This window comes from Chiloscyllium plagiosum, chromosome 5 (assembly GCF_004010195.1).
Source record: "Chiloscyllium plagiosum isolate BGI_BamShark_2017 chromosome 5, ASM401019v2, whole genome shotgun sequence".
Taxonomy (NCBI): Eukaryota; Metazoa; Chordata; class Chondrichthyes; order Orectolobiformes; family Hemiscylliidae; genus Chiloscyllium; species Chiloscyllium plagiosum.
This window is the reverse complement of record NC_057714.1, coordinates 39,479,449-39,506,341: the sequence shown is the minus strand read 5'-3', so window position 1 is coordinate 39,506,341 and position 26,893 is coordinate 39,479,449. Positions and strand designations below refer to the sequence as shown.

The 26,893-nt window shown below is 39.4% G+C and overlaps 1 protein-coding gene across 3 annotated transcripts in view; it reads left to right on the top strand.

Annotated features, from left to right (window-relative positions):
• LOC122549809 (glucocorticoid-induced transcript 1 protein-like) overlaps positions 1–26,893 on the top strand; it is a 219,959-nt gene that overhangs the window by 127,843 nt on the left and 65,223 nt on the right. For all 3 annotated transcript variants that reach the window (XM_043689883.1, XM_043689882.1, XM_043689881.1), the window contains 2 exons: positions 2,737–2,853; positions 19,121–19,273. In XM_043689883.1, the coding sequence (XP_043545818.1) occupies positions 2,737–2,853; positions 19,121–19,273 (270 nt within the window). The remainder of the gene's footprint in view (positions 1–2,736; positions 2,854–19,120; positions 19,274–26,893) is intronic.

Here is a 26,893-nt window from a genome sequence, read left to right as displayed (position 1 = left end):
GCCTAGTACATCTCAGATTTTTTTTACAGTCAGTTCTGCTATAATGTGGTAATTCTGTTCTCATGCAATCCCATGTTATAAGAAAATCACATAATAGCAACTCCATTTAAACTAATGGGACCAGAATCGTGTTATAACCAGTACACGCTTTAAAAGTTCGCGCTTCAGAAACAGTGTCCCCAATCCGTCAATTCTGTTATAGTGAATTCGCATTAACGAAATGCATGTTACAGGAGAATGACCTGTACATTAAAAGCTATATGTAAATAGTTGTTATTGTATGATATGTTTAACAACTGACTATTCTTAGCTGCAGAGTATTGCTATTAATAAACTTGGTTAGTTGAAATTGTTAAAATAACATCTTAACTTAAAATCTCTCCCAGAACAGTGAAATTGATATACATTCCAGTTGATTATCTATTGCTTATTTTGGACTCCCAATAACTGGTTAATAGTTACATTCAAAACTAAGAAACAAACATTTTCCTGTGCTCAATCTCAGTTGTCTTTCCCCGTTGAAGGTCACACAACCTCTTTCAGTATCTCCCTGGCCAGAATAGCTCGAGATATAGAGTTAGCCTTCTCTCAGTGTTGCGTGCTCCTCTGCTGTGGTCAGTAAATTGTAGATACGAATATATTTCCTACAAGTTAGAACATGCAAGGAACACTGCTGTTCTCCTTCTCCTGAAGTGGACTGAAGCCACAATTTGCAGGACAGGAGCAGAATTCATGTAATTGTGGCCCTTTGTTTTTCCTGATGGTGTATAACCATAAGTACAGCATAAGACACCTGCTGTAGACACTGTTGTCACATGAATTTGATCTGGCTAGCTTATTATTAATACAAGCAAAGAAAAACTTGATGAATTGTACTGTCATAAGTCAACAGCTTAAATTTACAATGTCTTGACTAATGCTGCAGTAATCTAGATTCAGCAAGCTTAGGTTGACTCTCTGAATTTATTTAACTGTTCTGCCTCAATTCTTCCACCCCCAATAAATGTATTTTTAATTTCTTTGTGCTTCAGTGGTCGCTTCTAACATGGCATCTGCTCAAAAATAATGTATTAGATTTCAATTAAACTGGAGCCACTCAGAGTGGCTCTTGGGAACTGAGCATTATGTTTTGAATTCTGCTGATTAAATTAGTTGTATTATGTTAAGCTATTGCTGTTTGCACTATGTCATCTATCCTATTTCTATTGTATATCCAGTGTGGTTCTGTTATTGCATTAATTACTGTTAAAAGCTGATTTAATACTTACAGATGTCACAATTTTATCTGGTGTATTGAAAATTGGTCTAAATTGTTATTTTTAAGAATTAGTTTCTCTGTAATCAGTCAAATGTTTATAGATGGACTAATGTATATTTAATTTACTGTTAGTCAGAGCAAATGGAACACTGTAGGCTTTGGATTTCTTTGTATCTTACGTTGGAGATTTCAGTTGATGAGGGTGGAAACCAAGCTGAAATAAAGTGCTTTTCTGAAATGGGAATAGACAGTTGGAGGTGCATTTTCAATCTCGAGAGTGACATTTCTGAGACCTAGTAATATTTTGCATGCCTTTCTGATCTTGAACCAAGTAAAGATGTTTATTGATGTAAAGGATAGAAGGTTTGAAAAATTGTGCTTTAACTATATGCTATTGAGCATTGGGGGGAAAAAAAGTCTTACTGTTGAATCAAACTTAATTGCTTCAGTTTTCTTGCTGACTTTTCAGTTGAAATATCTATTGAGTTTGCATCTGGAGTCTGATGTCTGCATGTGTGCATTCACAGAGTCAACCTAACCTTGCATTTTTCATTATCTGAAAAGGAAATTCTATAGGGTTATGAAGAAAGGCAAGAGAGCAGTAGCTGGGAGAATTACTCTTGCAGAGAGCTAGCATGTATGCTAACAATCAACAGTGGTTGTCATTAGACTCTTAATTCCAGACCTTTTTTTATTGCATTCAAATTCCACCAGCTGCCATGGTGGGATTCTAATCCCGAATCCCAGAACATTACCTGGGTCTCTGGATTAACAGTCCAATAATAAAAAACACCCACAAAGCCATCACCTCCCCCTTTCTATTGTCTTTCTATTCATCTTAATGAAACTATCAAAAAGTTAAATTATTTTGGCTTGACCATAATTCTACTTATATGCCTTTTATATAAACAAATTACAATTGTGGAATATCCAGCTATTTCCATTTGGAAGTGCGGCCTGGTCATTTAGAACATAGAACATTATAGCGCAGTTCAGGCCCTTTGGCCCTCGATGTTGCGCTGATCTGTGGAACCAATCTGAAGCCCATCTAACCTACACTACTCCATTTTCATCTATATGTTTATCCAATGACCATTTAAATGCCCTTAAAGTTGGCAAGTCTCCTACTGCTGCAGGCAGTGCATTCCCTGCCCCTACCACTCTGAGTAAAGAAACTACCTCTGATATCTGTCCTAATCTATCAACCCTCAAGTTAAAGCTATATCTCCTCGTGCTAGCCATCACCATCCGAGGAAAAAGACTCTCATTTTCCACCCTATCTAATTCTCTGATTTATCTTACGTGTCTCAATTAAGTCATCTCTCAACCTTTTTCTCTCTAAGTTGCATTGTTTTTATCATCTGCAGAAGTGAGTGGGATATGTCATGGGAATTATTGCCAGTTAAATTATTACCAACATTTAAGTTATTTTATCTGCTTATAAATTCTTACTTTGCTTTATTTGTATCCAATTATAGCAGATTGCCAAGTTAAGGCAGCAACTCCAACGCAGTAAGCAAAGCAATCGGCACAACAAGGAGAAGGACCGCCAGTCTCCGCTTCATGGTAATCATACAGCTATCAATCAGTCTCAGGTACGCTGTCCTGCAAGTTGTAATAGTGTAGAATCTTCTGAATCGGTGGCATTCCTCTAGCAGGTATAATCATTAGGTGGTACCAATGTATTGCTAGGTGTTTTCCATCACAGTGAAATTATGATACCAACATAAAAGTAAGATAGAAGCAATCAGAGCTGGTCAGTAAATAGGTTAGTTGGTGATGACTTTGCTATATTCTGCGTGTGAGCTTTCATCAATTCTGATGAATTATTCCATCTGAAATTTATAACCGATTTGATTTTTTTCAGGTACTGTACATTTTGCAGCATTTTCTATTTTGGATTTGTAGCATTTGTAATTTTTCTTTTGTAATCTCTGTACTTGTATTCCTGAATGTCAAGTTGTCACAGCTAATTGGTTCTATTTTTTAACATTGGTATGAGAATATATTATACTTTTTTTTTAAAAGACAAAGGTAACTTCAGAGGCAAGCATTTTTGGCTTTCCAAGCCAATTTGTTGAGTTTTACAGCATTGTCTCAAGTCTAACTATCCATATTTCATTTTCACGTTAAGTAGATCAGCTCCCTTGGCTTCCTTTACAGTTGAAAATGAGGTACTTATTTTCAAGGTTGTAACAAGAAAAACATGTAATTTACCCAGATAAAACCACAGCAGCCTGAGAGCTCTCTGTGCCTCATGTCTTCTAAGGAGTCTCGTGACCTGTGGAGAGAGAGAGAGAGGAAATGGTGGTTATCCTCAGAAGAAATGCAGTATAAATATATATTTCACTGATCTACATTTGGACCATTTTGCAAAACAGTATAAAGAAGTTATAGAAATTTGTTGAATGATAAAGCACATGGGTTTTGAAATTTATCTTCCAAGAATAGCATCCTGCATCTTGAATTGCATATTAATAATTTGATTGCTAGAGTAGGAGATCAGATTTTTGATGAAATGTGCAAGTAGAGTATAATTCATGTGCTGATCAATCTGTGCTTTAATGAGCATTTCATGCATGTAAACAACTTAAGCCTGCTGCCCTGGTTATGAAAGAGCTGGAGAAAGATCAGAATTTCAGATATAATCACTATGCAATTAAATGGGAGTTACTAGGCTGGTGGTTTCACATTACAGAATATCCAAGTGCACAATTTGGTAACCATTTTATTGCATCACAAAAACAAAGTGTTACCTTCTGAGCATCAAAAAATTGATATCAACCACAAATATTTTTTTCTATAAGTTTGTATTGGTGTAAATTCAGAAGAGATGTACATCATTATTAACTGTTTAGAAAGTTGGAAGGAAACCAAGTGCTCTTCCTAAGGGCATTGTGGGTCGACCCACAATGGACTGTGAAATGACTTCACAGAAGCTGGTATCCTATCATCAAATCCACCTTTCTTGGTGGAGCGCAAGTGCATGCCATTATGGAGTTGTGTTCCTTGGATTAATGTTAGTTTTCACAACATCGTACTAGATTGTAGATATTCAATGTCTCCACTTAGATTTATTACCAGGTGCTGGGTTTAGGACTTCTCCAAGAATGGCCATCCTGCTCAACTGTCTGTGTTACATGGAGTGATCTATATAGGAAAATGAGGAAACAAAATTTAAAAAGAGAGTATTACCTTAAGCTAAGTTTCTTAAAATTTCAGAAATATATGTTTTTCATAAAAAATATGTTTGTATATATACCTTGTCACGAATGCAGTTCGGTTTGGTAGAATAGCACATCAAGTAAACAAACAAACATTTGAGTTTGACTCTATCCCAACCAACCAAAGGCATCTTTTACATATTCAAGATAAATTTACATGCATTAAGGCACCAGGAAGTTCCAATAACTGAGTGGATTCCCCCATTAACTTTAGCAGGAATACCTCAGACAGTGGTCTTTCCCCATTGCACCTTGGTGACAGTTTTCCCATGCTTTACTGCATCTTTCAGCACATAGTGTAGCCTTTGGAATGTTCCAGTCTGCAACACTCGATTGAGACCAATTTGTTCTGCGAGACCAACAAGTTTCGGGCAGACCCAAGAGCAACTTTCATCAAATTGATGGTCCTCCAGGTGCGGTTAATGTTTGTCTTGGTGTATATCCCATGGAACAGACCATAGAGCACAGAGTTTTGTGTCATGGAGCTGCTCAGGATGAACCTTGATTAAAAACTACAGCTTCTTTCTCCAGTATTACTTTGCAAAGGCACTTCCCAGCAAGAGGTGTGTGACAGTTTCAGGTAATCTGTCCTGACAGTGAAGGGGATAAAGGATTGGTTGGTTCAGTTGTCAAAGAACATGGCCTTGCTCTTGCCTCGATTTACCATGACTCCCGAGGCCACTGACAGCAGATCTGAGCAGACAATGGTGATGTCATCCATGTACAGGGAGGCTTTGATCTGGAATAGTCATTCCTCTCAGGCTTGCATGCTTCCTGATGGATTCAATAAAAGGCTCTATGCAATACAAAAACAAGGCAGGTTGGAGAAGGCAGTCCTGCCTGACTCCAGATCTGATCGGGAAACTTCCTGATTCCCATTCATTGATAGAGAGTGCACTAATGATGTTGATGTAGAACAGATGAATCCAATTGCAGATTTCCTCTCCTAAGCCCGTTTTGGAGAGCATGTCCTACATGTAGGTATGTGATGTCCTGTCAAAGGTCTTCTTCTGTTCCAGGCTGATGAGGCAGGCATCCACCCTTCCGTTCTGCATGTAGGCAATCATATCTCTGTGGAACGCGAGGCTCTCATAGATTGTCCTGCCTGGTACAGCACAGGTTTGCCCGGGGTGAATCACTGATCCCAGAGCAGACCTGATCCAGATGACGATGACCTTAGACAGGATTTTGGTCACCAATGAGACTGGTTGCCAATTCCAAATTTTCTCCCTGTCCCCCTTCTGCCTGTAGATGAGGATTCACATATGCTACCTGACAGAATCATACTGTCATACACCTCCAGCAGGTCCTGGCCAATCAAGTCCCACAGAGCTGAATACAACTCGCTAGTAAGCCATTTCCTCTGGCAATTTTATTCTTTTCTAAGGACTTGAGGCCCTTCAGCTCATCTAGAGATAACAGATGGTCCATTCTCTCCCGTGTGCTGTTGTGTAAGACCTCCATGATAGAGGACAGGAATGATTGGGGGACCACGCTGTCTGTGGGCTTTATGTCACAGACTGGCATAAGAGGATTTACTGATCCTCAGTATGTCAGGCTGAGATGATGTTACAGAGCTATCTTCTTCCTTCAGATTGCTGAGCACAAACCTCTCCTTGTGTACCTTCTGGAAGAAGAACATGAGCACTCATCCATGGAGCGGTCTCTGGACTGCAAGGTTATCTTAGAGGCCTCAGAGGCAAAGAGTGTGGCTCGCTAGCTCTTCACCTCCTGGAGATCCTCCTTGACATCCTCCTTGACATCAACCTCATCATCAACCAGTTAAACAATGGAGCTGCATGATTAAAATGTGGCTAATTCCAAAGGTTAGAAGAGGGCAGGTTAGTGTTGCTCCAATTCTTCATAATGCTGGTTTCCAGTAGCAAAACAATATTCAAAACAATCAAACTATGAACGAAGTGGCACTCCTAGTTCAATGTACTTAAACTTCTAAAGATAGTCCAATACCGTGTGGTATAGTCAATACTTGACATAGCTTTTAACATTAGTTATTACTCATTATTAATATGTACAACTTCTGTTGACACTTGCATCAATTTATATCTGTTGCCTTGAAATAGAAATGTATGCAATTAACCTCTAGCAATCTGTATTTTTGTCAATAGGAGAATGCAGCATTAAATTGATCACCATTAATTTAAAGATATTAATGGGCAACTGCAACACTTTGAATTCCAGGCCCTGTGTTTGACTTCATCTCAGGAAGACATATAGGACTAGATGAAAATCCGTTTCTCCCTTTCTGTGCTTAATTCACTCTCTGAAATAAGCTGCTGCTGACTAGAATACATACCTGTATATGTGTTTTAGAATTGTTTAGGTTTGTAACAAAGTACATAATAGGTCTAGTCTTTATGCTCTCTGAGAAATAACCAGTGAATTTGTTTTAGACTACAGTATTATGGAGTCTCACATAGTTCTTTTATTCAAATGGTATTGTTAGATTTTAGAGATTTAGATGTATCAATTGGGACATTTGGGATTATAGTTATTCACTGGGAAGGATATTCTAAGCAGACACACAAATTCTTCATTGGTCCTACATTAGCTTGGTAAAGGTCTATGGAGTTGGTAAGTTGAAAGGTACAAGGTATTATGAAAGGGATAATCCTACACAGTGATTGACATGTCAAAGGGTGACCGAGGAGGCAGTAAGAATTATGTTGTGAAGATGACCATCATTGTTAAAGAAACAAAACAAGAACTGGGCAGACCACTACCTACCCAATCCAAGATTAACCATGAACTGTTCATACCAAGTAGAGATCAGGATGCCTCTGATTGTGCTCAGGAGGTAGTAGCTACCAAGGGATAATAAATAGGTTATAATTCTTAGTGGTTCAGATACAAGAAGGTAGGCCAAAAATGATTTTCAGTCAACAGAACAGGAGACCCATGCTCAGTTATTCAGTGAAGCCAACTGGCATCCCAGAGAGGATTGACTGAAAGATTGCTGGTCTTATGAAGTGTTATTTCTTTTGTACTTGTTATGTAAATGTAATATATTCTGTAAAGCTTTGTATTTGGATGGGTCTTGTAACTATTCAAGATCAGTAAACTTTTAGAGTGGCTCTCACAAACTCAAGCCTGAATTAAAGTTGACTTAAATCTTACAATTAAAGTTCAAATAAATCTTTGAATCTTAGTGTGACCATAGCAAATCATGAAGGCCAGTTCCAGATATTATGGCAGCTATCCTAATGCCTTTATTCTGTTACCCAGTTACACTTGCACTACCATGGTAAACATGTGGAAGCCACTGAGCAACAAGAGCTATCCATAGAAAATGTGGCAAATGATTTCCTGGTGTGCAATCTATGCACATGGACACAACATATATATCTATATATATAAAATGAAATCCATACTTCCAGCATGACAGCACAAGCCTTGCTGCTTGAGCTGCTCATGAGGAGTTTGGCAGGACTTAGCAGATCAGGTATCAAGGTTGTTGGGTTTCTTGCATGCTTCACGTTGCTTTAGTTCCCCTTGCATAACTCTCTGCAACGCTGTCATGACTATCACATTGATTTCAAAAATACACGTTCCCCACTAAAGTAATAAAAGAAATAATTCTGAAATGTATACAAAGTTCAGAAAATTACCCATATTTATTCCCTTTGTACTTGTTTTCTTAGTGCCTTTGCTTGTCCTATGCAATTCTATTCCAGTGTCAGTAACATGACTGATGAAATGTTGCTGACTTTCAATGGGGCTGCCTGCAGATGGCCTTGGTGATTGAAGTTCTAGTAGTAGTAGAAAGTCTAACTGATCATTGGACTATCGCTACGTGGGCAACAGTTGTCTGGTCCACTGGACTGACAGGCAGCAGCAAGGATTCAGAATTGGAGTAATGAAAGAGTAAATGCAACCTTGCTAAGAGAAAGAGAGAGAGAGAGAGAGAGAGGAGGGAGAAGCATATTGGATTCCATGATACACATGCCACATTGTTGGGGTGTCACCTCCAGAATCCGAATATTCGTTTGGAAGAAAGACTGCTGTTCTGCAATGAGACTGTGCAAGCCCTTTGGCAAGCACCTGTTATCAAGGCAATGGATTGCAGTCTAGTTTCTATTGCAGCACCCAGATATTTGATGAAGGCTGCTTGTGCTGCAGTGGAAACACACTGCATCACTATTGGATGGATAAATGTGTGAACATAATTGGCCATCATGTCCACGGTTGAAAGAATGGGCTTCAAGCTCTGCCCAAAGCCCTGTGTCAAACTACTGCCGGATGCCTGCATACCCTTTACTGAATGTTGCTGACTTCCCAATTTACCAAGCCCTTCTTCATTGTACATTTCTATCAGCATTCCTCTGTAGGCTAGTCCTCTAAAGTCCTCATAATAGCCAATTGAAGAAGGACTGATGAGCAACCCTATTCTTGAGCATACTGGTGCCTGCTCTATCATTGCCCCAGCCTTGATGCATGTCACTCATGGCTGGTGTCTGTCACATATAGATCCTAAAATTGGATCCTACCCTCTAAAATTGGATTTGTATGAGTGTCTGAGCTCAGCTACAAGCAGGATAATGTATTCTTGTTGTTGCCTTGTCTTGTCAGGATGTACTTGGGTAGCTGAAGGAGAAATGTACAAAGTAAGATTGTAGTGTGGAGAAGGGAAAGAAGGAGGAACATACTTGCATCATCTAGCTTTAAAATATGAAGTGTGTGGAATGAGGGGTAACAATAATGAAAGAATAGTGTGATGCCATCATCTTCAGTGGTTTCAGTCCTGCTGTTAGTCACATCCTCAGAAATAGGTGTTCTTGTGATGACCGGCATCATCTCCTCTATAAGGTTTAGGATGTGAAGGTGCACCTGACCCCGTCCAATTAAGTTCTGCTGCCAATTGTACACAAACCTGTCTTGTAAGAGGGAACTGTGTCAGAATATTATGCAGTTTGGAAGTCAATACTATGGTTGAAAGCCCGCAGAATGTGCCATCAGTACAATATTGAGCCACCAGTGGAAAGTGAACAAGGGTTCAATGGGTGTTTTATCATAAGTTCAAAGAAAATAATACTTAATACCAGCAGTGGTTTTCATCCATTCTCCTTTGGGCTGCCAGTTCACAACACTGGTTAATTGGACACAGATCTGTTCTGTTTACCGAAGATCTTCTGTCTTCAGTCTTTCTTTTGCACCAAACCACTAAGATTTGCCACTTAGTTTTTTTAACCAAATTGTTCAAAGATGATGTTACACATCTTTGGAGCAGGTGGATTTGAATCTTGCTACCTTGTCCAGAGGTAGGGACACTGCACCACAAGAACCCCTATAATAATTGTTTCAAATCAAGCTGTGATAATTCCACACCTTTGGAGCCAGGTAGGACTTGAACCCAGGTCTCCTGGCTGAGGAGCTTCAGTAGAACATAACAATATTAGTTGATCTGCTGGAGATCATTTGTGAGTAACTGTGTGATCAGAGTGTACTGAATGAAGCACCATCTAAGACCAGTGGTGCAATTGATAAGGTAATACATTTGAATTTAGATTCACTGATCTGCCTATTTATGAGGTTATTGAACTTCTTGTGGCATTGCATTTAGGTCCTCAAGTTTTGAGTCGTGGCATTGACCCACCATACTTATCTGTTCTCACTAGCTTCTAAATATACATCTCTAAGCCCTCTGGGGCCCTGCGAATGAAGGGTTACGGCTTGCTACCTACTCCACAAAGACCACTGGTGCAGCATTGAAAGCTTTAGAGTTGAAAAGTGTGGCATTGGAAAAGCACAACAGGTCAGGCAGGTCATCATCCTTGGATGCTGCCTGCCTTGGTTGCTGTGCTTTTCGACTCTAATCTCCAGCATCTGCAGTCATTACTTTCTTCTGAAAACTTTCAAGCCAACTTTCTGTCATCTAGTGCCAATATTCAGAGATATGCAGGTCTGATTCACTTCATACACACTGTCGGCAGCTCTAGCAGCAATGCATTTCTCTTTAAATGGTGTTAGCTAGTTGTCAGCAATAGAAGCTAGCTTTAAATGAGCTAGCTCTAAATATTGGACCCATTCAGATTCTTCCAATCAATCAGTGGCTTGTTTATTCTCGATGAGTATTAGACTCATTCAATTCATTAAAGAGCATGAAGCTGGATTTGGCTCTATTTTCCAAAATAAGCCTGTTCAAGTGTGTTATTACATACACATGACGTAAGTGGAACTTGAACCTAGATCTTCTGGCCCAGAGATCGTGACCCTACCACTATACCACAAGGGCCCTCAGCTGGAATGTTGCTTGCATACAGTCAATGGATGTGGTAGTGATAAAGGTATTTTTTAATTAACCTGTTCAGAGATGTTATGACATCCCTCTGAAGCAAATGGGACTTGAAACCGAGTCTCCAGCTCTGAAGTAGGGACACTACTACTGCACCTTAACAGCCCTATGGATGATGGTGAATTGCAGTTGTTGTTCCCATTTATAGTTATTATCAAATTTAAGCTTCTTAGGTTTTGCAAGCTACAATTCCTTTATCATTGGGTAGTCAAGTCAACTTGCCCAAATTTAGCAGCTTTCTCTTACAAAATGCACATGGAGTCATCAGGACAAATCTGGCTACAGTTATACAAGAATCTGTTGGAGGATGGGGGGCGGGGTTAACAAGCTCAGAAGAGAGATGCAGCACTTGATTGATACACTTTGAAATTACCCATTCAACTCAACTCTCAAGTGGAAATAGAAACCAATATCCAGCAGATTCTAATGCATTAAAATCACCATCTTCCACTTGTCTGCTTTATAGAAGATGGTTAGAAAACAGGAGTTCTCACAACAGAAACTGTTATTAGGACAAAAGCCATAGATATTTTCCTAAGGCCTATTTGATAGTTAATTGAAAAAGAAATCAAGGACACAACGAGTGGAATTCAATAGGTGTCATATGGATACAGCAGTGCAGATTAAATAGGTTGTAGAGCTCACTTATATTCTGTATCTGAGTTACACATAATTTGCTTGTGAATGGTAGTTTGGAAAAAAAATGCAGTAACACACTGCTTTATAGCTGATCAATAAAAGCTTAGGCAACACTTACAAGAAACCTTCTTGCACCTTCTCCCCGTGTCTGCGTGGGTTTCCTCCGGGTGCTCCAGTTTCTTTCCACAATCCAAAAATGTGCAGGTTAGGTGAATTGGCCATGCTAAATTGCCCGTAGTGTTAGGTGAAGGGGTAAATGTAGAGGGATGGGTTGCGTGTCGGTGTGGACTTGTTGGGCCGAAGGGGCTGTTTCCACACTGTAAGTAATCTAAATGAGTGGAAAAGCAAGTGGCAGATGGCATACAAGGTGTGAGATTATACATTTTGATAGAAAGTATAGAAACGTAGACTATTTTTTAAATGGAAAGTTCAGAAATCTGAAGTAAAAAAGGGACATGGAAGTCCTGGTTCAGGATTTTCTTAAGTTCTAGCTATATATTGCACATGCATGTGTAAGGAAATCTATGACTTTAAAATATATATAGTGCAGAATCTCTTTAATTTGCTCATTCTTTTTAAAGAACCAGATAGTATTGCGAGGTTAGTATCGGCTGAAACAACATCAAATATCGAAATTTGCAAAATGAAGCAGACTGCAAAGGAAATGAACAATACCCTGTAACTTGGATAAAAGGTTCTGATAAATTTGTTAGTTTGACATTGGATGGCATTGACATGCCTCAGCTTGCCCTCCCAATCCTTGTGTTGCAGCATTCCATGCTTCAGTAAATAGGAAGCCTTCTTTTATCAGTGCATAAAGACTCAACTGTTGACTAGCTGTCAGCATCTAAACAAATGCATGCTTAACAATGGACAAATAATCTTCCTTTCTGCCACAAGCATTGTGATAGTGTGATTTGCTTTTTGTTTTGGAACTTAAAGATTGTGAAAACCGAAGGCAATTTATCTGACAAGTGCCTTAAAATTAAAGGCATCAAAACAAATGAGCTAATGCATTGCACACAATTCTGCACCACTGTGTTGGAAAGATATCAGAGCCATTGAAAGGTTCAGTGAAGATTTATGAGCCTAAAAGATTATCCTGTTAGCAGTGAAGAAATAGTGCTTGGGTTCATTTTTGAAATGAAAGTGCTGCCCACAAAGGTTTAGTGGTCACTGGAATGCAGTGTGTTCTGTCACCCTTTCTGTTTGAAGCTGAGAGAAGATGATATGATGGTGCATGAAAAATTAACCAGAAAGGTATAGTAACAGCGTCATTTGAGGCCTATTGTATATAGAATCTCAGGTATGCACATGAGACCACACTCATTGCTGGAACAAAGGAAGAGCAAGTGACTGCAGGGCTACTCAAAAAAAGAGTCTTTCAGAATGAAGATGAATAAGGCAAAGATCAACTTTCAAGTTTAAATTTGCAATGAAAAAATCAAGATTGGAAATACCTGAAACAGAAACAGTTGATTCGATGATAGATATCAAAGTCATTGCCAATAATGAAGCTCAGGATGCATTAGCTACAGCAAAAGGAAGTGATGAAGTAGTACTGTCACTGGACTGTGATCCAGAGACCCAGGCTAATGCCCTGGTAGACATTAGTATGAGTTCCACAATGAAGACATGATGAAAGTTGAAGTCAATTAATATATCTGGAATTAAAAGCTAGTCCAATAAAACCAATTCTTGTAAAACCCATCTGATTCAGATATCCTTTAGAGAAGTAAAGCATACCATCCTCATCTGGTCTAGCCTCCAGTTGACTCCAGATCCACAGCAATTGGTTGATGTCTAAACGCTGTCTGAAATGACCCAGTAAATCACTCTGTTGTATTTAGCTGCTGCAGAGTCTGACAAAAGGAACACAATTAGATGAACCACAAGCAGCCCTGTCGATCCTGCAAAATCTTCTCTCTTGCATCTTGGGGCTTAGAGTGCTTTGGAGAGAGAAGTCTAGAGAGCTCTCCCACAGTCTAATCAAGCAATAGCCTGACATAACCTGGACCTGATGTTCATGTGAAATGACACTTGACAGACAATGTCCCAAACACCACCATTACCATTGATGTCCTTGCATATGTCCTGTCCTATGGGAATACAGACCTACTAGAGATGGCAGCAGAGGACTATACACTCAGGAAGGGGTTGCACTGGGTGTCCTAAATTTGACTTCAGACCCATTGTAAGAGTTCGAACATGGACAAATAAACTGCTTGCTAATTACCACCTTCTGCCCTCCTTTGTGATGTGTAGCATCATCACCATGCCAAATGAAATGGATTTTGACCAAATCTAGCAACTCAACTCTGCATTCATGAGGCAGTATGGACTATTAGCAATAGCCAAATTGGATTCAATCGCAATCTGTTGCCTCATGGCCTGGCATATTTTCGACTCTACCTCAAACCAGGGACTTGGTTCAATGAACAGTACAGGAGCAACACCGGGCATACCTAAACATGAGATGTCATCCTCATGAAGCTATAACACATGACTACTAGTGTGATAAATAGCATAAGCAACAAATAATAAATACAGCTAAGTGACAAACAAATCTGATTTAAGCTTTGCAGTCTTGTCACATTGGTTGTGAATGGTGGTGGACAATCAAATAATTCACTGAAGGAGAAGACTCCACAAATTACTTATCCTCAATGATAGGGCAGCCTAGCACAGAAGTGCAAAAGATGAGGCTGGCGCATTTACAGCCTCCGTTAGGTAGGAATGCCGAGTGTACAAACCATCTCTGCCTCCTCCTGAGGTTCCCGACATCTGATACCAGCCTTCAATCAACTCTATACATTCTGTGTGTGTCAAGATATGGCTGAAGGTACTGGATACTGCAAGGGCTATGGGCCCTGCCAACATTCTGAATTGAAGGCTTATGTCCCAGAACAAGCTGTAGCCCCATCTAAACTTTTACAAAACCGTTGTGATATGTGAATAAAGTGCCCAGGTCCGACCTATGTACAAAAAGCAGGACAAATCCAAGTGGGCCAATTACTGCCCTATCAGTCAACTTTGTCATCACTAAGGTGATGTCAACAGTGTTATCTATTGGCAATTATTCACCAATAACCTGTTCACTGGTGCTCAGTTTGAGCTCCACAGGCTCACTTAGTTTCTGACCTCAATACAGCCTTGGTACAAACATAGACAAAAGAGCTGAATTCCAGAAGGGAAGTGAGGGATGACTGCCATTGACATCAAGACTACATTTTACAAAATGTTACATCAAGGATCCCTACTAAAACTACAATTATTTGGAATCAGGGAAGGGTTTACTGTCTGCTGATTGCAGTCATACTTAGTACAAAGGGAGATAGATATAATTGTTGGAAGCCAATCATTTTAGCAACAGGACATCACTGCAGGTGTTCTCAAGGCAGTATCCTAAACCCAATCATCTTCAACTGCTTCATCGATGACATCCACTCCATCCTAAAGTCAGAATGGCAATAACCACTGATGACCACATGATGTTTTGCATCATTATGACTCCTCAGATACTGAAGCAGTCTGTATCCAAATACAGTAAGACCTGAACAACATTGCGCCTTGGACTGATAAGTGGTAATTAACATTTGTACCTTACAAAGCCAGACATTGACCATTTCCATCAAGAGAGAATCCAATCTTTGTCTGTTAACATTCACCATCACTGAACCCTCCACTATTAATAACTCAGGGAATATCATTAACTAAGAACTGAAATGACAAGCCATATACATACTGTGATTACCAGAGCAGATCACAAACTGAGAATTTGATGGCAAGGAACTTGCATCCTGACTGTTTGAAGCCTGTTCACCATTTACTCAGCACAAATTAGGAGAGAGATAGATTAATCTCTCTATGGACTTGAATGAGTACAGCTCCAACAACTCTCAGGAAGCTATATTGCCATCAATGACAACATAGTCTAATTGATAGGCATTCCATCCAACACCTTTAACTTTTCAGTACCTCCATTATTAATGAACAGGAGTTGCAATGTATATCATCTACAAGGTGCATTGCACCCACTCACCAAAGCTCCTTAGGCAATGCTTTCCAAGCCTCCCACCTCCACTATCAAAAAGAAGGCTGCAGATGCATGGAAACAACGTCAACAGCAAGTTTCCCTCAAAGCCACTTGCCATCCTTACTTGGAGCTATATTGTCTTTCTTCAGTGTTGCTGGGTGAAAACTCTGAAACTCCCTCCCTACCATTACTGCGGGTGATCCTACACCCCCAAGGACTGCAGCAGTTCAAACAGTCAACTCATTGCTATTTTCTTGAGGGAAATCAGGGGTCGGCAATTAGAAATGGCCAACAAATGCTAGCCAGTGATACTCATTTTCTGTGACTGCATTAAAAAACTGGGTAGTCACAAAGAGATTTGTTCCCCTCCCTGGGATCATTGGAATATGCAGACACAGCTGCATGTTATGGGCCCAATCGTTTGGATTGAGATTATAACTGTATTTACTCAGTGTGAATCATTGGAGGTGAACTTAGAGGGTTGCGGATGTTTATTGAAAGTAATTGAGGCTCTGGAAATTGAAGAATGTGCGGAACAGGCAGAAAAGTGGAGTTGATGTCAAAGATCATCCATGATCATTTTTGAATGGTGGAGCAAGCTGGAGGAGGAAAATAGAATCATATTATTATTACACCACATAAAGAGGTCATTTGGCTCATTGCTTTTATGCCAATTTCTGCAAGAAGAACTCACCCAGTGCCACTCCTCTGCTTTTAATACCTGTAACTCTACAAAGCTTTCTTCAGATAATGACCCAATTCCCTTTTTACTGTCACTTATTCCTCCTATTCCTCAAGCTTTTTTGTGTTTAAGTACCTAGTTTCACAACCAACTTCAGTGCAAGGATAAGCAGATTAAAAGACCAAGGAAATCTTTGGATTTTCTGCTATTGTCACAAATTTCTTGCTTTTTGCAAAAAGGAAATCCAAACATGATATTAGTTGGGATTATATGTAAAAAGTATATTTGAAGAAATGTTTTTCAATGCTTTTGGAGGCTTGGAGGGAGGTAGCACAAGGCAAGATGGAAGCAGAGTGATCTTATTTCTTGCAAATAACTCTTCCTCAGTTTGATTCAAAGATATCAAAATAAAAAGGTGTAGCAAGTAAAATTCTCATTTTAGTATTACATTTAAAAGTTCTGACCAGTGTGATTGTTTGCATGTAATGGAAAAATGCTGCTGCAGTTCTTCAAGTCTATGATCACATTTCCCATCTGTTTCTTCAATATAGTATTTCAATTAATTTTCAATAAACACAATTTGCTCTGCTCAGATGGATCCAGTCATACAGATGTTAACTTTGATCAGCTATATTGGAGCTTTATAGTATTGTAAGCAGGAAGTGCTGGAAATACTCAGTAAGTCCTACTGTGGAGAGAGAAGCACATTTTATATTTTTATTTTCAAAACAGTCATATTCGATTCAAAATGCTAACTTTCTCCATGGTAACAAGTTTATCAACATGAAAGATTCTGTGTCAGCCTCATTTGGAGTTAGACCTTAGTGCACTCAAATACAACTAAAACCAATATTGATACTGGAAATCTGAAATAAAAACAGCGAGTGCTGGAGAAACTCAATGTCTGGCAACATCTGTGGTGAGAGAAACTGCTCCAAAGAAGAGTCGTTGGACTTGAAACATCAGCTATGTTTTTTCCTCTCTACAGATACTGCCAGATCTGCTGAGTTTCTCCAGCATTTTCTATTTTTACTAAATCTTAGTGCAGTTTTTCTCTACTGTATGATTTCTGTTTCTAACACAGATGACAATGCAATTAACCATTTGCTTTCTAACATAATTAAATACTCAGAACAATTGGTAAAAGTGCCTGAAATCTGTGTTGTTAATGTTAAAGATTCTTTGATGTGCACTAAATTTCAAGTTTATTGCCAGGAATGATTTTAAGAGAAAAGCCTTCATCCGTGTCATTATTGTATGCTTGATCACTGATAGCTCCTGGCAACCTTGTCAGAATATCTTAAACTAAGAGGTCAAAACTATTCTGATTCAAAAAGAGCCAAGTTGGTGACATGTAGAGTTGAAATATTTACATTCAAGGAAGTTAATGTTAACAATACACCTTCCAACCTCAATCTGCCCGCTTCTGGTTAGACACAGTATAGGGCTGAGGGTATCACACATGGCCAATTGCCTAATATGAGACTTCAGACTCTTCTTCCTCCCTTTCTCTTCTCCATCCACCCCCCACAATCCACAGATTATTCCTGACTTGGAGCTATAGTTCTATTCTTTCACTGTTAGTGAGTCAAACTCATGGAACTCACTCTCTAAAGGCACTGTGGATGTCCCACATCACAGGGACTACAGCAATTCAAGAAGACAGCTAACCACCACCACCTTCTTCAGGGAAATGAGGGATGAATATTATAAATTGACCTAGCCAGTGACAATCACATTCCAAAAATGGATAAAATTCCAATCTCCAACTAGTGTCTCAAATCTTCCTGAGTTTAGACTCCAACCTTCCTCACCCTTCTCACCCCAGGAGCTGCTGTCTATTCCTGACTGTCCCCTCAGCAGCCAGTCAGTCCATCTATCTGGTGAGCTGCAACCAAGAAACACAAACAGGTTAGATCCTAACAACATTTGGTAGGACTTTTGAAAAAACCCAAATTACAAGTTTCCTGATCTTGTAATTCTTACCTTGCGCTCTCCTTTGTTCAGAAGTAGTATCCAGTGAATTGATAAGATACAAAGAATTGGCAGTCTTTAAGCAAGTATTTCCTATACGTTTTCAATCGATCCAAGAACAGTAGAAAATAAAAAGGCAAGAGGTAGGAACTTAAAACAATCATGTTAATTAGGGCATGTACTGTTAATAGGAATGGGACTAAATGCTCACAGATCTTGTGGATGTCATGGCCTGCATCCTGAAGTCTTAAAGTGGCTGTAGCGATAGTGGATGGATCAATGATATTCTTCTGACAATCCCCAGATTTTGCAAACATCTCACTCGGGTGGGAAAACTGAATGTCACACCATATTCCAAAAAGAAAGGAGACCGGAGCAGGGCAATTTTTTTTTGAAAAATTACCTTTAAAATCAATATAATTTACTGAAGGGGAAATGCAGATCATACAAGCAGGGTAGATAGGGGAACCAGTCGGCGTGGTATTTGTTGGATGTCCAAAAGCCATTCAGTCAGGTGCCACTAAAAGATTGTTGCATAAGACAAGAGCTCATGATGTTGGTGGTGCAGATAATAGTGTGGCAAATTTGGCAGATGGAGCACAATGAGAAAATGTGAGGTTATCAGTTTCATAAGGAAATGTCTAAATGCTGAATGTTATTTAAAAGGACTGACTGCAGAATACTATAGTGCGAGAATGTCTGGGTGCACATGTATACAAATCTCAAAGATCAGCATTCAGCCACTATGAATAATTTGAGAAAGATAATGCAATGTTGCTCTTTATTGCAAGTGGGATGGAGTGAATATTGAAGAAAGATGGTTATGTTTCAAACTTTATTCTAGACACTCTGCTTCATTAGTATATTGTTTTCTTTTTTGTGATATACACATCATCAGCTTTTTATCCTCCAGCTTGTAGGAATGTACCATTATTGCTGTGTGAATGTTCATGCTAATATTGTTAAGTATTTTTCAAATTGTTTTTCATCTTGATAGGCCTCTGCTACAAGATTTATCTCTGGTCCGGCATTAAACATTACCCTTTCAAAATCTGCAATTTCACGGGTCCAGAACAGTGTTGAAGGCATAAATCAAGAAATAGAACGAATGTTTATTAAAGACAGTGGTGAAAGGGAAGAACCGTCAAGGGTAAGTGCAAGCTTAGTCTTCAGAGCAAATGCATTTGCATGGCAGAAATAAATGACAACATATATAACCAAAGCCATGTTTCTAAAAAGAATAGGAAAATGTGCAAATGCACATGAATGCTTTTGTTTGAAGGACGATTAAATTGTTTTGTAGTAAGAAGCCTTCTTCAGACTCATTTTCACAAGGCACACGTTATGTTTTGTTAACTGATTTGCTGTATGCTTCACACACTTTTTCCAATTGTATTATGAGCTTGCAAGATGGGCTATCCAATGGTCGAATCATCTCACTATTTTAGTGATGAATGCCATGTTGATATAGTTTTGAATGTATGCATTTATTACTTTGGTGGTATCTTCATTTCTCTTAGAAATGTTGATGGTTAAGTAGTGGCAATAATTTTATAGCATGAGTTCAAAGACCCAGATAGTGCAGTGTTACGAGAATATTTGGCACAGATTAACTCAGTAACTTGTGAGGTTGTGTTTTTCCGCAGGGACCTGGATCTTGTTAGAACCTTATTGGGAAAATTAAATCTCAGTGGTGACATCATTAATTTGATTACATCATTCCCTTTTTGTTTTTTAATTAGTGTGAATGTTTTTTAAGATGCTTGTTATTGCACTGATCGCATGACGATGACCATTTATTCAATCTATTTGGGTGACCATGACATAATCTTTTCTCCATGAAGACTCCTAGGTAAGCAAATTAATGAATGATTTACCATCCATGTGGAACATTTTCCTCTGCATGTAGCTTGGGTGTTATAGTTGGTGGATTTTTCCATGCTAGCTTTCAATCTTCTATCAATACTTAGAAAACAAAGATGCGCTTAGAAATTAGTGCAGTCATGTATCCCTCATGTATCAACAAACAGACCTCTGGTAAAAGTTAAAAATGCTGACTTCAAATGGGAAAGAATGTATAAGCAGTTTTTAAATTGTCTTTTTGTTTTGGCTTCTCTTTAACCTTTTTAAAACAATTTTTCCTCATTGCCCTTTGTACTTTCTTCTCATATGTTTAGTCCCATGACTTTTATAGAAATGCAAATACATTCACTTTTATGATGCATGTAAGCAAAATCGTTACGTGCAAACCTGATTACCTTGAAGGACAAGGACAGCAGTTGCATTGGGATAACACCACTTCCAAGTTCCACTCCAAGCCCCACACCATTCTAGACTTAGAATTGTATCGCTGTAACTTTAGTTTGGTTGAGTCAGAATTCTGGAACTTCCTGCTGAGCAACACTGTGGGCTGGATCTACACTGAAGCAGATTGTGGTGCTTCAAGAAGGCAACTCACCACCACCTTTTCCAGATCAAATTAGGGATGGGCAATAAATACTGGCCTGACATGGGTACGCATTCCCCATGAACAAATAAAAATGGCAGTTGGGTTCACGATCTACATAATGGTAATAACAAACCCCATAATAAATTCATAATTCCCATAAGGAAAAGTAAAATTATTGTTGTACTTTAATAATTGGGATGAATTTTGCATAAGAATAGGAGTACCTTCCGATAATATCAAAACAATTGCAAAGATACAGGTCACTTTTACATGTGTTCACTTGTGCTGTGCTTACTTCACAAATAAGATGGCATTAATAACAATTTGGAGGATAGATACTGTTCACTTGGAGATATGTCAGTACTCTTGACTTAGTGTGATTAGCATTAGTTGTCCATGAATGTCCAACATAATTTTTCTGACTTTCAAGTGTCAAAATATGTGCCTGGTTGAAATTATGACCGTGTAAAAGAAACCTGGGCTATTATAGAGTGGAATCTTCCAGATGATATGGACCAGAATGAACAGGTTGTGTAATAAATTTGTTCTAGTAATTGAGAAGCTGCCAAGGTTTGGTGGAAAAATAATAAGTTGTGAATCTGTATGTCCTTATGACTCACGGTTATGACTCTACCCCCGCCACTACCAGATAGTATTTTATTTGGGAGAAAGGCCCTAATTTTATATGTAAAACTGGTCTAAGGTAAATGTCCCCCTCCAGATTGCCAACTGCTGAGTTTATCTATAGTAATTAAAAGGATGTTGTAGTTTAAAGGCGAGGTACATAGAACATGATGTCATTCTGTGTTGCTAGCATATGAGGTTGCAAAGGACAAAAGTGGGGCAGCACGGTGGTTCAGTGGTTAGCACTGTTCCCTCATAGCACCAGGGACCCGGGTTCGATTCCTGCTTTGGACAACTGTGTGGAGTTTGCGCATTCTCCCTGTGCCTGCGTGGGTTTCCACCGGGTGCTCCGGTTTCCTCCCAAGTCGAAGGATGTGCATGTCAGGTGAGTTGATCATGCTAAATTGTCCATAGTGTTAGGTAAGGGGTAAATGTAGGGGTATGGGTGGGTTGCGCTTCGGCGGGTCGGTGTGGACTTGTTGGGCCGAAGGGCCTGTTTCCACACTGTAAAGTAATCTAATCTAAATTGGCATAGTGTTAGGTGCGTTAGTCAGCGGGAAATGGGTCTGGGTGGGTTACTCTTTGGTGGGTCGGTGTAGACCTGTTGGGCCGAAGGGCCTGTTTCCACACTGTAGGGAATCTAATCTAATCAGCATTGAGGCCCCAATATTCTGAAAAGATTCAGTGGAGCAAACAACTGAAATGATTTTGTTCAAGAAGAAACCCCAGGCACTGTGGTGGGAGGGAGCTTGTGCACAGCTCTGGTTGAACAGCAAAATCCATCAAACACATTTGCAGGAGCACAGCATAGGAACCTTATACTCAGTTGAAGAAGCCTTTGTGTAACCCCCATGGTCTATACATCCTCCAGAACTACAATCAACTGTTTGGGTGTTAACTGCTAAGTATTGTCAAACTCTTCTAGCTTTTATCCATGGTTCAACATGTACTCTACTTCAAAGCACAGGAACAATAGAATTCCAGTAAGTCACTTCCAACGCCAAGCCAGATGGAGTTAGATTTTTGTTAAGCAATGAAATCAAAAATTCTCGAGACAGACTGGAATGTGAAATTCAGAAATTATTGTAATGAGATCAGCTGGGTGGACCTCATAGAATGAGTTCCCTGACTGGACCAGATTAACAGCCCCAATCTGGGAGCCTTGTCTGATAGATAAGAAGAGGAGTATCGGACATTCTGTTCACTCAGAGAGCTGGCTCTGAGGGAGCTGGATCAGTGTCACCGACTTTCCACATGTAAATAAAGGGCGACTTGGTGATGGAGTTATTTCAAGAACACTAACAGATCAGCCACGATCTCATTGAATGGGTTGAAGAGCCTACTTCCACTTCTACTTCCTATGTTTATATTAGTTAGAGCAATTGGAAGAACCAGGCAAAAATTGAAGGAATTGTCAGAAAAGACCAAAATTCTGCATTCAGTTATGTGGGCTGCTTCAGTGACAGTGGGAACGATGAGAGGAAATTTTGTATGCCTCGATTTGGAGGAAGTCTTTCTGTTTCACTTTTATGCTCAAACAACCTTTGCGTCACTAAAGCTGCAGAGGAAAATCCAACCAAAGCTGCTTCCTTGCTTGAGCAAGGAATGTCTACTCCCCCGATTTCCTGAAGCAACTTGAAGTGCTACTTCTCAAAGTGCCTGCACACACTATACATTCGGAGTTAGGTAATGTCACAAATATAGCAAATTTTGGTGGTGAATTCCTGAGACAGCTCATGTTGTTTGCTGTCTTTGTTCTGAGGACATTTCCTGCTGTGTAATCAGCCTCCACAAAAACACATCCTTGGTAGAATGGGTCATTTGGAAAATGTCTAATTTAATCAATGCAAGCATTGCTCGAAGATACATTTTATCTTCATTGATCTGTTTGCTAATGATCTTGAACTACAAGCCCTCCTAAGACTGATTTCTATACATGAACAGTGTAGACGTGATCTATATTGATTTCAGTAAGGTGTTCAACAAAGTTCCCCATGGGAGACTGGTTAGCAAAGTTAGATTTCATGGAATACAGGGAAATACAGGGAAAACTAGCCATTTGTGTACAGAACTGGCTCAAAGATAGAATACAGAGAGTGGTGGTGGAGGGTTCTTTTTCAGAGTGAAGGCCTGTGATCAGTGGAGTGCCACAAGGGGTTGGTGCTGGGTTCGCTAATTTTCATCATTTATATAAATGATTTTGATCTGTGCATAAGGGGTATAATTAGTAAGTTTGCAGATGACACCAAAATTGGAGATGTAGTGGACAACAAAGAAGGTTACCTCTGATTACAACGGGATTTTGATCAGATGGGCCAGTGGGCTGAGGAGTGGCAGAGTTTAATTTAGATAAATGCGAGGTGCTGCATTTTGGGAAAGCAAATCTTAGCAGGGACTTGTACACTTAATGGTATGGTCCTAGGGAATGTTGCTGAATAAAGAGACCTTAGAGTGCAGGTTCATAGCTCCTTGGAAGTAGAGTTACAGCTAGATAGAATAGTGAAGAAGGCGTTTGGAATGCTTTCCTTTATTAGTCAGACTATTGAGCACAGGAGTCAGGAGGTCATGTTGTGGCTGTACAGCACATTGGTTAGGCCCCTTTTGGAATATTGCGTGCAATTCTAGTCTCCTTCCCATCAGAAAGATGTGGTGAAACTTGAAAGGGTTCAGAAAAGATTTACAAGTATGTTGCCAGGGTTCGAGGATTTGAGCTATAGGGAAACGTTGAATAGGCTGGGGTTGTTTTCCCTGGAGCGTCGGAGGCTTAGAGGTGACCTTATAGAGGTTTATAAAATCATGACGGGCATGGATAGGGTAAATAGACAAGGTCTTTTCTCTGAGGTGGGGGAGTCCAAAACTAGAGGGCATAGGTTTAGGGTGTGGGGGAAAGGGAACTTTTTCGCGCAGAGAGTGGTGCATGTGTAGAATGGGCTGCCAGAGTAAGTGGTGGAGGCTGGTACAATTGCAACATTTAAACGGCATCTAGTTGGGTATAAGAATAGGAAAGGTTTAGAGGGATATGGGCCGGATGCTGGCAGGTGGGACTAGATTGGGTTGGGATATCTGGTCAGCATGGACGAATTGGACTGAAGGGTCTGTTTCTGTCCTGTACATCTTTATGACTGTATGACTGTAACATTGTGGTCACTTGCCCAAACAGGGCGACCTGGAGCTGAATGTTTGGTTGAGGATGGAATCATTTCCAGGTTCCAAACCTCCCCCATGAATAAACAGTCAATGTTGATACTTTGATTGGTGTGCCTGCAAAATATGTTTCCATCCCAATTAAGGGCAGTGGCTATGTTGTCCACATCAATTAGTGGCCATCCAGTTTGAGAGGGGCATAGGTAAGTGTTTCACAATCTACATGGAAGCACACTCTCACTAAATTTCAAAATTTAGTTGTGAAAACAGGCAAAAACAACCTGGCTGCCATTATAGAAGATGGTGAATCACTTTTCAATCTTGACTGTGTTCAGCCTGGAGGGAGAGACTGTTGGCTTCCCAAAAGCACTGGCACCCTAACCTGCTGCTGGATGCCTGTTACATCAAAAAAACTGGAGGCTAACTAGAAAATTCTCAATGTCCTGGTTTACCAAACTTAGGCCCTTAACAAACCTTAATTGGCTGCCCATCTTAGGAATGAGGACACAGCTGTTGGGTTTCTGACTAAAGAGGCTGATTCTGGGAATGATATCTAGAAACCAGCAGACAGGCTGACAATGGTATTTTTGGGTTCCTTCTAGCTCTGTTCACAACTTTGAAAAGACCTGAAAGTCCTACTTCTAAATGTCATCATAGCTGTTGCTGGATGAGTAAGGATGGCCTTAGTATTTCTGTCTCTAACTTGGGCAAAGTTACAGTTAAACTTTTTACACGTATTTAATTAACCATTTTGTACAAGCTTTAGGTGACAATTGCATCAATTATAAGAATTCATAAATTAAAAGTCACTTATTTCTTCTAAAAGATGCCTTTCATTAAAAATATTATATTTGTAGGAATATGTTTTTTCAGTTATAGCAATAGAATTAAACAGGAAACATTCTCTTTAACTATACCATACATTGAAATTCTACTTCACTTAAGTGACACTGCATGCGGGCTTTTAGGACACCAACCATTTCAGATGTGTGCTTACTGTACCAGCTTTAACTAATTCACAATTGCATTTGATTCTGCACATTGAATACTTCATGTACTTAAAATGTCAGACTTAGTGTCTCAGTGCTTTTGTAAAAACGATAATAGCCTGAGTTCTAAGTTAAAGATCCAGTGTAACTGTTTAAATCTAAGAAGCCATACAGGTGTTTGAAATTAAAGGAGATCTATTTTACTTGGTCACTTGGAGTCTCACTGAAATTATCTGTTGTTTCAATTTAAGGATTTTTTTTTTGCTGATGCTGTAGATTGTTTGTTGCAAGATTTATTTATAATGTTATTAGATCTCTTGGTTGTGTATTTGTTTCTGGTCTGTTTTGAATGAAAGCCAGTCAGTTGTGGAGATTAGTAGCTTATATGAGAACACATTCCTTAAATGAATTAGGTTTGTTTGTTTTGGAAACAGTCATTCATTATTGGTTGTACAGATCATTGCTTACTGAAATGTAATTGTAGAAGGATGAACATCCCAATGAACAGACAGTCTCTGCATAATTTTAAAAGCGTAACCAGGATCTCATGAAAGAGTATGTAGTTAAATGTACTCAACTAAGCCCTTAAAGGTTGCAAGATTTGATTCTAAAAGTCACTGGAACCACTTTTGATCTGAAATTGCATTTGCATGCGCTTGATCCAGTTGATGGCGGAGAATGGGGAAAACAGTTCACATCAAAACAGCAGAAGAGATCAATGAATATGTTTAATGGCATAGTTGTGGTGGTCTAAATGGGATACTTCTACCATGGTGGAGGAAGAATGATTTGTATACGCATGTTAACGTTTATGCAGAGTGAGATACGAGAACAGGAGCTAGCTATTTTGTTTGGTCTTGATTAGAAATCGGTGGACAGAAGATGAGGCAAGTTTTGTTTTTTGCACAAGTGGATGTATGATAGGATTGGTAAAGCTTAGGTTGAACTGGCACCAGTAACGTATTTTAGGTTGGCATGAAAAGCTATTACAGCATGATCTGATGTTAAAGAGCAGCAACATATTTGGAGGGCTATGATATAAGAGACTTGAAAGTTGTTTACAAATATTTCAAGCTGCCTGTATCATTTTCCAATAAATGCTTGATAGATTTGGTCCTTCCCTTGTTGGGAGCTGTGAAAAACTGTTACATAGAAACAAAATTCAGTTAGTAACACATCACTAGTTCTCAAAAGTAGTTCTCAAATAAGAGTTCATAATAAAGAGGCTAATATTGGATAGAGGATTGGTTAGCTAATAGGGGTCGGAGAGGGTTAGATTGGTCAGTATTGAGTTTGAAAAAGAGCCTGACCTCTGTGGTGGGCAAGTTGTTGGAGGGAATCCTGAGGGACAGGATGTACATGTATTTGGAAAGGCAAGGACTGATTCGGGATAGTCAACATGGCTTTGTGTGTGGGAAATCATGTCTCACAAATTTGATTGAGTTTTGTGATGAAGTAACAAAGAAGATTGATGAGGGCAGAGCAGTAAATGTGATCTATATGGACTTCAGTAAGGCGTCCGACAAGGTCCCCCATGGGAGACTGATGAGCAAGGTTAGATCTC